General features: G+C 36.3%; 1 protein-coding gene across 2 annotated transcripts in view; it reads right to left on the bottom strand.

Moving 5' to 3' along the window:
• The window catches only part of LOC132148783 (BAH and coiled-coil domain-containing protein 1-like), an 89,496-nt gene extending 78,817 nt beyond the window's left edge, over positions 1-10,679 (bottom strand). Inside the window, exons 1-2 of one of the 2 annotated variants that reach the window (XM_059557489.1) lie at positions 10,173-10,679; positions 7,524-7,828 (exon numbers count right to left, since the gene is read on the bottom strand). In XM_059557489.1, coding sequence (XP_059413472.1) covers positions 7,524-7,695 — 172 coding nt within the window. In that variant the 5' untranslated portion in view covers positions 7,696-7,828; positions 10,173-10,679. The remainder of the gene's footprint in view (positions 1-7,523; positions 7,829-10,172) is intronic. The other variant, XM_059557488.1, reaches the window with a different exon arrangement.
• Positions 10,680-11,533: the final 854 nt, after the last annotated feature.

Raw genomic sequence — 11,533 nt, 5'->3', positions numbered from 1 at the left:
TATAGGGCACACTGAGGACAAAGGATACGCATATTACTATTTCTGTAGTATAAAGTATGTATACTATGTACAGTATAAATATTTTCTGCACTTATAAATGGATATGAATGATTTACAACAATGTACAGTACATCGACAGTTTTACACAAGCATTCTGGTCATTAATGCATCATACAGCAGTTGTACTTGCATGATTATTCTTTCGTACTCATCAGTATTAATCTCAGGTGATTAAGTATAAAATGATTTCTCAATATGATTATAAGCATTCCACAAATGTAGGGTCCTTGCTTTAAAAAGCTTTGAGCCAGATTCTTATCTTAAATGCATAAGTTACAAAAACATTATTTTATTTCTATTTTTTTTTTTTCAAACAAGGTGTCTGTGACAATCAATGACACTGCATTCTACGTACACACTCACTCCGAGTGCAACAAGTCGCTGTGCGTTTGAGACACAAGCAGCTGCGTTCAGACTGGAATTCCTGATGCTAATCTTTGTTTTTGCACAATAGGGCCGACACTTTCTTCAAAAGAATGCAGCATGTATATTTAACTCTTAGTCAGTACAGTGTATCAGTGAAGTCTGTCGCTCTGATGACACACACAACCGATTAGTGACAGACAAATTCTCATTCAAATACAAATACTTTACATATAAAAATACACAATTCAATGGGACAATATAGGTTGTGTTGCGTGAACCTGTCAAGACGTTTTTGTTTGCTTATACAAACTAAGGATATTTTTTTATTATTATATTTATGTATTTATTTTTTACATTTTTGAGGTAATCTACCTCTCAGTGTTGTGTCGTGGTGTTCTGAAATGAGGAGGCAAAGTTGTATAAAGTTTATTTTCTTTCTTTTTTTTTCCTTTTTTAATCAAATGTAAATTAATGTTCAAGTCCCATTTTCTGGTTGAATAACCATAACATACACTATCAGAAATAAACAATTCTATTTTATATTTTTACATCAACAATGTAATCAATTTTCTATTTATTAAGGCGAAGTGTGAATCTCATCAAGTGCTTTTGAGCATTTTAAAATTTATTCCAAATAATAACTTAAGGTAGTAACAATATACTTTATTCAATATATTTTATTTTGAATTAACATTCAGCTATTATTTTTAATAGTCAACTTTTCACTATAATTTTTCAGATCATCAGTCATCAAAGTTCGCATTAAAAACAGCTGATTACTCACTAAAAACTCCCACAGATCAAGTATTCAGACCATTTTAAGTCTAATTTTGACATAAAGTGATTAAGTGTGTGAGTTGTTTACTTACTTTTTTAAATTAGTCTTCCAATAAATGCCCTTATACTGTTCATTCAGACTGATTTCTGAACATGAAACGCACATGAACACAAGAGGCGGGATTTATCTCATGAACCAATCAAAGCCAAACATAACCAGTCATATGAGTGATTTATACACTTTTTAAGTTATAAAATTTATAGTAAACTATTTCTGTTTTTAAATACCAAAATGGTAACACTTTACAATAAGGTTGTATTTGTTAACATTAGTTAACTTAATTAGTTTTCATCAATTTAAAATACTTCTAAAATATGTATTAATCTTAGTTAATGGTAATTTCGACATTTTCTAATGCATTATTTAATGGACCTGAGCTAGCAGTTGCATCAACAAAGATTAATAAATACTGTTACAAATGTCGTGTTCATTGTAAGTTCATGCATGAACTACTGTTAAGGGAGATTATTGTAAAGAATATGACAGCACTCAGAGGTTCATCGTGAGGCAGACACATGATTGAGGTCAGTAAACACCCCTTAACACACAGACCCATAATATCCACCTCCATACAAAACACAACATGCTTTTCTCTGCTCTTTTTTTTCCAGAAAGATTAAAATAATAACATTGAAATTAAAAACAAATAATCTGGATTTTCTGCTTGAGATGTTAATAATGTCTAACAGCTGTCACATGCAGCACAAGCGCATGAGGCCGCCTGATGAGAGAAAGACAGACGGAGCGGGCGTGCAGGTCCACTAAACATCTTTTTAGCTTGTCTTGTTTAATGGCTTATTCTTCGAAAGCTGCTGTAAGTTAAGGGAAGTGTGAGCTTCCTCTGCTGAAGTGTAAAATACGTTGCAGGGTTTGAAAATGTGATAGAGGTTGCAGCGGCTGTGTGGCACAGTGCCATGCTAAATATACTAAATATGAACAAACTAAACATGAAAATACAACACACTGGTGCCACATTTTCATATATTTTTAGAGTGTTTAGTCCTATTATATTATTATTTTTGTAATTTTTCAAATGATAATGTCCCAAAATGTCGTCAAAGGGGCATTTTGTCAATTTAGCTAAGTCAAACACACATTATAATCTCCTAATTTAGATAAATTGTCAATGGTCCACTTGCGAGATAGTAATGCACTTATAAATCTGCGATCCACCGTAAAGTAAGAAGAAGACGCGTCACGCACCGGCTGTTGAGAACGCGCTCAGGACAGTTCGGACATTGCGGTGAATCAGAAAATTATATAAACACTGTTCATTTTCTTCCACAGACCGATTGTTTTGTGTCTTTACACATCAATGTATCGTCACAAGCCGCAGGGTTTAATTTGGTTTTGTTTGTGTATGTTTTTATGACTCTCAAAGCCGCGACTCCCATTCGCTTCCATTATATGACTGACAGACTGCAACGGTTTGAGTTCAAAATCTCTGTTTGTGTTCTACTGAAGAAACAAAGTCACCAATATCTTGGATGCCCTGGAGCTAAGCAGATAAACATCAAATTTTCATTTTTGGGTGAAGTAAGTCGGGGAGCTGGTTTCAGCTAGGTTGGATTTTCTATAGAAGAGCCATGAGAATCTCTGAATAATCTCCTCTCTAGTCATGTCCTTACCAAATACACACAAACAAAACATCAAAACACTTGTGCACCACATGATTGGATTGTGAAAAGTTGATGTTATATCGCAGATTTGAAGCACAGTGTTTGGAGAAGAGCGGTATTGTAGAGGCAAATCAAGTTATTATATATTTTGATAAATCCTTTTTTTTATTAATGTGCACTAATGAATTGTTAACACAGAGAGCAGGTAACACATTTTGATGTCATGTTTTTTAAAGCATGCGGGATAAGAATAGAAACAATTTCTAACAATATCAGTGGAGCCCTTGACGTGGGCCCTAAAACTGCTATCTCTCAGATTGTTTTGGATGTGAGAGAGACTTAATGGCTTGCCTCCCAACAAACCCATTCATCAGGTCTGCCGTAAACACCAGACATGCTTACAGAACAGCACTAAACACCTGTGTGCCTGCCTTAACATCCCCAAACCCCCTCTTCAGAGACATTCATGCAATCAGCCCTTTAATAAAATCTCCCAGTACAGTTATGTATTCCCCTCTGGAAAGTAAAACACAAGGGTAAGCAGGAGTCAGTAGGGTTAACCTGTAAACAGAGCAGGGTTGCTGGGATATCCAGACAGGATATAAGAATGAGGGGACAGACAGGGACGTTCTGCCCCTCCAAGACAATAAAAGAGGAGGGAGGGAGTGCTTTTATCTTTGAGCAACATGCTGTAAAACACTCACAAAGCTGTGATCAGAAACAATGGTCCTGGTCTGTGTGTGTGTGTGTGTGTGTGTGTGTGTGTGTGTGTGTGTGTGTGTGTGTGTGTGTGTGTGTGTGTGTGTGTGTGTGCGTGTGTGCGTGTGCGTGTATGTGTGTGTGGTGTGGGGGGTTGCAGGAAGGAAGCAAACTGAACCCCCCCCAGACAAGACGTGGTAAGAAGAACAGAAGAATCAAGGGTTTGGAGGAAATGGAGACCAAATGTTTAATATAACATCAAGTCTCAATAACAATATGCTTACACATGATAATGCTTTAAAATTATTATTTATTGATTTTTCTAGAAAGGATCTGTGAAACAACTCCACAAACCAGTCATTATTGTGTTTAAACAGTTCAAATTAAGCCACACAAAGAGTAGAATTAGCTAGATTTTTTAGATTTTCTTAGAAAACAAAAACAGTGCGTTGCTATGTTGTTCGCTTATTGGCTCAAGACAAAACCGTCTAGACTCTTCAACATACAGTTCTTTATTGGCATTGATGGTTCCATGAAGAAATGTAAACATCTATGGATTTCTTATTTCTTTATGATGGAATAAGATTATTTTGATTATTAAAAAAAATTTCACACTAACAAAAAAAAGATTCTTTGCGGAGCCCCAAATGGTTCTTTAATGGCATCACTTTGGAAAACCTCTTTTTTTAACCGTGATACATTAAAGTTTTTATGATATTCTATGGCCTCTCCTTTAATGTAGGTCTATGACAAAGCCATAACCCTAAGAATGGACAACAGTAAAACGTATAGCAGCGATAATCAGGAACATCTCAGTTTCAAATGCCCAGGATTCCAAAGATGAAACCATGACAATGTCACGTTTTTAACACTCAGTTGAGATTAATTTGATGTCTTCTCCTGTAACAGGTAAGGTGCTATTGATATACCACAAAAATTTCCCATAGATTAGCACAAAAGTGCAATTCAATCCCAGCATAAGCATCAAACCAAAAGGTACAACTGAAAGAACTGATAGAGGAGAAGGGAAATTGAGTGCTTTCGCCAAATGAGGCCACATTTCATAAGTCTTTGAGGAACATCGCTGTTTCAAAGAAAAAGAGAGTGTTGTCTCTACAAGCCTCCGAGTCCAAAAGCAGCTGAATAATAAAGCCACTGAAAGACACCACAGAAGGTCTTTCACTGTGCCTGGATCCCAACCTGCATCTGAATGCATTTGTACATCAATTCCCTGAAATATTCATGTTCTTTGTAAAGAATTGATGTGAAGCCGTGAGGAAGACAGTCCCTGGAGGGATAGAGAGAATCCACTAAAGCAGCTAACACCCCCTTCACGCCTGTGGGACGCTATTGCCTGGTCCGTTCGCTTAAAGAGAAAAAAAACTGGTTTGGTGACCATCCAGCTTGGATTTCTTGACTATTGTGTGTTAGAGTTAATTAAATAAATAATGGTATTGTTTAGTTACATATACATTAGCGGTAGACTACTTTGGAACTTTTTATTTTTTGCAGAATATGCGCACTCTGCACAATAATAGGTTGATTACACTGTTCAAAATAAAATTTTGACATTAATCACTAACCCCCATGTCGTTCCACACCCGTAAAAGCTTTGTTCATCTTCAGAACACAATTTAAGATATTTTGGATGAACACCGGGAGGCTTGTGACTGTCCCATAGACGGCCAAGTTACACTGTCAAGGTCCAGAAAAGTATAAAAAGCATCGTCAGAATAGTTCATCTGCCATCAGTGTTTCAACCATAACGTTATATAGCTTGTTTTTTTGTTTTGTTTTTAAGCGAAGAGAATACTGTTTGTAAGCGAAGAAAACAAAAATAATGACTTCATTCAACAATTCCTTTGTCATCTGTCTCCTCTGTGTCTCTCCACATCACTCAAACTACGCTCTTCTGTGTTTAGCCGCACCACAAGGATGCACTGTTTTCTTTCAATGTGTAACTTAGTTGGCAGTCTATGGGACAGTCACAAACCTTCCGGTTTTCATCCAAAATATCTTAAATTGCATTCCGAAGACAAATGAAGCTTATACGGGTTTGGAATGACATGGGGGTAAGTGATTAATGACAAAATTTTCATTTTGGGGTGGAGCTATCAAAGCATTGTTTTGTATGGGCATCCCAATCGGCTCAACTTGGCAGAAAGAAGGAATGCTCAGCACATTTTGCCTTTAATGGCTGATGTCTTTACATATTTTATACACATATGTTATACAATATTTAATCAAAATCTCTATAAAATATGAAAAGCTAAAAATGCCCAATGCAAAATAGCAGTTGTCAGCCGACGATTTCAAAATCTCAAATATATATGATTCTATCACTAATGTGCATCCTCTTTTACTTGTCCTGCTAGCTACTAACAACAGTGTTAAAACAGTGCCTTTCATCAACCTTAGACAATGCAAAGTTGCCCTCTGTCATCCTCCTCTAGAATGAAGGTGTAGCGGTGGTGGTGTAGTAATAACACACAGGTTGAATGTCACCACATGAATCACGCAGGAGACATGGTTGAGACGGTAATGTTCCAGACAAAGCTATAAAACTCTGAGCTCAGCTAATTTTATCTCTAGATACAATACCTCACCTGTCTCAATCATTGAACAGTGATGACAGTTAAGGGCACGGCTGCATGATGGGGCAAGCTGTGAGTGTACGACCAAAAGACATTGTCATATCACGTTAACAGCACACCTGCACCCTTTAGCTAACATTAGCCTAAATACTCATTCATTTAAATGTAAGTGTACATGGAAACTTCCGAAACAATGCCTTATTGTACATATTTATCATATAGTTGATTCAGAAGTAACAAGACAGGTATCAGCATTTCTTTTTTTAAGCAAGCTAAATCTGTAGCATTATACTTGTTCTAAATAATTGTAAAATCATAATCTTTTATAATATATAATATATTTCCTTTTGTTCCCAAAATCATCTAAATGCAAGACACTGAAGGCAATATTTATGTGACTTGGAACATTAAGGCCTCAGTGGTGCAAACATGTATGTTTTTCATATAACTGATTTAGATTTGTTATTGTCTATGGATGGTGAATTACCGAAGTATTGCCTTTTTGATGAACAATGTAAAATGGATCATGTGGCTGTTTCTTCAAGAATGGTGCAAAGTATTAAGGAAATGCATCAGAATAAATCCAATTGCTCATTCCTACACTAACACTCCAATACTGTAGTGTGCTAAAATTATTGGAAAGTTTGAATTTAAGCATTAAACATTAAAATGTACCATCGGTACATCAAATAATAAATCTCTACAAATGCACACACACACACACACACACACAACAAAAAAATTATAATAATAATAGGCTATGTTTAAAAGATATCACGTGCATTCTGGTATTCAAAACGTTCATTGTTTTAATATGTTCTTAAACAGTAATTTGAAGGGCACTTTATACACTGCCTTACAGAAAACATTAGCTGTTAGCTATATGCCCAATAACCGTCACAATTCATATTAAACCGAGATGTGCTCATCTGATATTTATCAAAATCACATTTACACCTACACAGTTCGGTTCATGTAGACACAAGGATTTAAGCCTTAAGTCTGGACTTAATCAGCAAGGATATATAAAAAGTAATATAGGCCTATCTAGCTACCTTATTGTAGCACCTGAAATAAGCAAAATAAAAATAATAAAAAATAAATAAATAAACATCATGTAACCAGATTTCGGTGTAAGTGGTTCTTGAATTGCTAATGTGGGTTATTTGATGTGACGTTATAGGTTTTTCAGAGCAGCCTATAGAAAATCCTAAACATGAATAAGCAATAGCCTAATCAAAACAGATCTGATATAAACATGAACATTGACTATTCTCTGAAACAGTGTGTAACCTCTTTGTTGAGCTTCCACTGAAATGCCAGCGAATCAAAGAAGACGCAACAAACCTGAATGCGCCGCCATCGGTAAGTGAGATGGATAATATTTCCCGGCTGGAAAATGAGGCGCATGTTGCACAGAGCCGTGGCCGGAGGAGGAGATGCGAGAGGCGGCGCGATGCACTAGAGTGGCCCGCTCTGAAAGGAGATGTGCTGGAGCGGAGAAATCACGACCCTCCATTCCAAAGAAAACAGCCGATATAATCCAAAATCGAGCGGAAATCAGATGAAACCGATGTACTGTAATCCGTCTGTGTTTGCTTCAGTGGAAAGCGCGCCTCTCCTGCTCAGGTTGAAGTCCTCAATCATCTTTTCTACAAAGAAAGAAAGAAAGAAGAGATGTTATAATCTCGGTATGGCACACCACCACAGATAACGTACATCTGCTTCATGCGCTCTGTATGCGTCGCATAAAAGAAAATTGCAATATAAACTAATATAATTTTGATGCTGTGCATTCCCTTAGATAAGAGCTGCATTAGTTTTTCAGACGTCCATTGAAATCATGTGAAAAGTCCATAGATAGCAGTGATTAAATAGGCCTAACAGAGACCGATCCTTAGTGCATCGATAGGCTACGTGATAATGCACACCTTTTCCAGAACAGAGAACAATTATGTTTTAAATTAAGATCTTAACTTCATGTTTTATAATTGCAGACATGCACATATATGATGACAAACAAACGACAAGCCAACGCTGAGCATGACAAGTGACAGCTATATTGTTTCCAGAATATCGATGTCTAGCCTACTTCAGTTCCGTCTGTTGATTGTTTGTATTGTTAGAAATCATTTACACATTAGTAAAATCTGACTAAATAAATCACATCGTTTTTAAGACACGTGCATGGTGTGCATGCCAATGAAAAAAACAACAACGATGACATTGATTAGATGCGTATGAGGAATTAATATTAAAAAAATATTGTGATATTTTATATAAGCCTATCATATTTTATATAATGTCAATTTTGTTTTACATTGCTATCGTGAGATGCATGCATCAATAAACATGGCATCGGTTCACTTTATTAATTAGCAAGTTATACCAAACCATTATGATAAAAAAGCAACAACATATAAACTGTAAATAGCCTACGATTTGCTAACAGTAATACAATTTAACTCATTTTTAGTTTTTATCAGAATACACCGAATGACAGGTGTGTGTGTGTGTGTGTGTGTGTGTGTGTTAGTGTGTGTGCGTATGTAAACAACTGCAATTTCCTTTCATCTGGTTGCCCTGTTTTAGCTTTTATGTGGAGCAATTAAATCTAACAGAACCTAACACACAATATGTAGTGTCGAGTTCCAGCCTACTGATATTCGTTTGTTTTATCTGTTCCCTTCAACAAGCCTTTTGTGCTCGCTCTCTCTCTTTCTTGTAGAGATTTGAAGAAAATTGCACAAATGTCACACAATAAAAGAATTATTTAAATGGGCTCCTTAATTGAAATGCGCAGACTAGGCTACTGTAAATTGCAGCATTTTCAGAAAAGATACAACTGATATAAATTCAGTGTTTTCTGCTGTTGCAGGCCATGCATACAAACCAAGGTGGCCTTTCAGCAAGCAGCTTTTGTCTCCGTGTGAGGACTGCTGCTCTCCGTCAGCCATTACCGTGCAGCTCCAGCCCTCTCCACAACAGCCGTCCATTTCACAACACAGCACACAACATTCAATCACTCATTGCATGCTTTGTTTAAAACTTAGCTTTTGCATGCAATTGTATACTTAAATGCTTTGTATCGACAGCCGAATCGTGAATGTTGTTACAATTTTGCATAATCTTTGATGCAAATAAGCAGTTGTTTTTGTCTCTTGCATGACAATGCACAATGTAAAATGCTCGAAAACCTGTCTTTCTATGTAAAAGTGAGCAAAAAGTATAACTCGTTTGGGTATCTTGTGTTCATCGAGGACAGAAACTCACAACGCCATTCACATTATTTTTATAGCCTATCTGTCGGTAGTGTTATTCTGCTGGAGAACGCGCCTCTCTCGCGCCGATCCGAAATAAATCAGAATCGATCATTACAGATCAGCATTGATCAGCGAAGAAAAACACCGATTTGAATCTTATAATAAAGGACAACTGGAAATCTGGATGAGACATGTTTAATTTTTATTTTTTCCTTGTCATGTTTCTAATCAGAGAATGAGATGCAGTATCTTTTGATAAAATAATTCTAATTGAACAATATATATATATATATATATATATATATATATATATATATATATATATATATATATATTAAATATTGAGCAGAAAAGCGCAATATAAATATATATTTGCGTGATTACAGAATACATGAAAATATTACTTGTAATTTGAGTTGTAAACTTAACAGGGCCGTACTGGCTTAAACTGAGAAATATTCATTTTGCAAAATTACATATCAAACAAACGCCTTAGAAATATAAATTAGAATTTTTAAATGAAGTGAATAAATGCGGCCTGTAGCACGGTGATTAAGTGCATATATTTATTAATTATGTTACATTTAGGCATATGTTTTACATTTCCCTTGTGGATGCTGAACCATAATTGTTTGTTGTCTCGGTAGTTAACATTATTAACAAGGTCTTTGAATATTTTATTCGACATAAGGCGACACAACCATGACATAAAACAAATAAATGAATTACTTACTGGTGTGTTATATCCTTGCATAACAATAAATAATAATAATTGTAATTAGAAATCAAGAAAAATATTCAGAGCAATGATGTCACTTATTTTAAAAAGCATATTTCAGTGGTTCAGTCCTAGTTCCCCTCATACGATGGAAGCAGCTGTCGTTCGCCGCTATCAGGCGTCTATAGGCCACAGAAGTCGCGAATCGAGTCTCCACACGGCGATCCTCTTGTCCGGCGCCGATCGAGCCTCTCAACTCCGGCCGAGTAAACACACGCGCTCATTGGTCAGATTCATTGAGGATAATGAGCTGGCGTCGCTCGCCCGGGATATTCCATCTTCTGATTGGTCGAAATCATTAACCAATAGGAATCAGACGTGGAGAGCGAGAGCAATGAGGCGAGCGGCAAATTCAAGCAAAATACTAAAGACTGGTTACAATGTCTTAAAACCTTAAATATTCCTTTACAAACTAGCACAGGATTCCGACCTGGAGCCAGTTACTCTGTAGCCGCTGTTTTTAACAACGTCAAACAGGTATGTATTTAAAGTATTTTCTTTAAGAATAAGCATAAATCAATACACGTGACAAATGAAAACAAACTATTTGAAGTAAAATAATAATAATAATAAAGAGCCTACAAAAATCGATTTATAAGTGCGACAGATCCATATATAGGCTACCTTAAGTGTATAAATGATTGCAGCTGCACTGAAAGTTATATTTTGCGTTAATTTATTTAACGCTAGCAGCCCTTATGTGGGTTTATGAACAAAAAAAGGAGGGGGATTTGATTGGTTGGCACGTTGCCAGCGTATTGTCACTCACCGAGTGTAAACAAGACTCTGATTGGCTGCTCGCCAGTCCGCATTGGGCTATCTGGAAAAAAATAAATAACTGGGTCTGCGGTTTCAAGGCGTCCATGGTTAGATGATGAAAACAGATAAGGGGGAGTTTCAAGGCGCTCCGAAAGGCGGACCCTCTATGGCCCTGGAGCTATACTCGGAAACCGAGAGAAGAAGAAGCAGAGAAAGAAATGTTCGATATTTTGAAGGATTCGAATTTGTTGTGCGGTACCTTCAGATCTGGAACAGATAAACATGAAACAGTCACAAGGCGGATTTCTCAACACAACGGTAAGAATGAAGAAAAACGAGAAAAAGAAGAGTTTGGATCAGCTTTACTCGAGACCCCTCTCAGCGCGTGATGAATTAAGCATAAAGAACGACAGAATTGAAAAAGGGATACACAAAAACGCTTCACTAAGATGATAATATATGCGTGATAATATATAAAAGGTTTACAAAAGGTGAAAATATGTACCAGTTTGTGTTTACATTATTTTCTTAAATCTGTTTCGTTGAAAGGTATGTGC

The sequence above is a fragment of the Carassius carassius genome, chromosome 9 (genome assembly GCF_963082965.1).
Source record: "Carassius carassius chromosome 9, fCarCar2.1, whole genome shotgun sequence".
Taxonomy (NCBI): Eukaryota; Metazoa; Chordata; class Actinopteri; order Cypriniformes; family Cyprinidae; genus Carassius; species Carassius carassius.
This window is presented reverse-complemented; position numbering and strand designations above follow the sequence as displayed.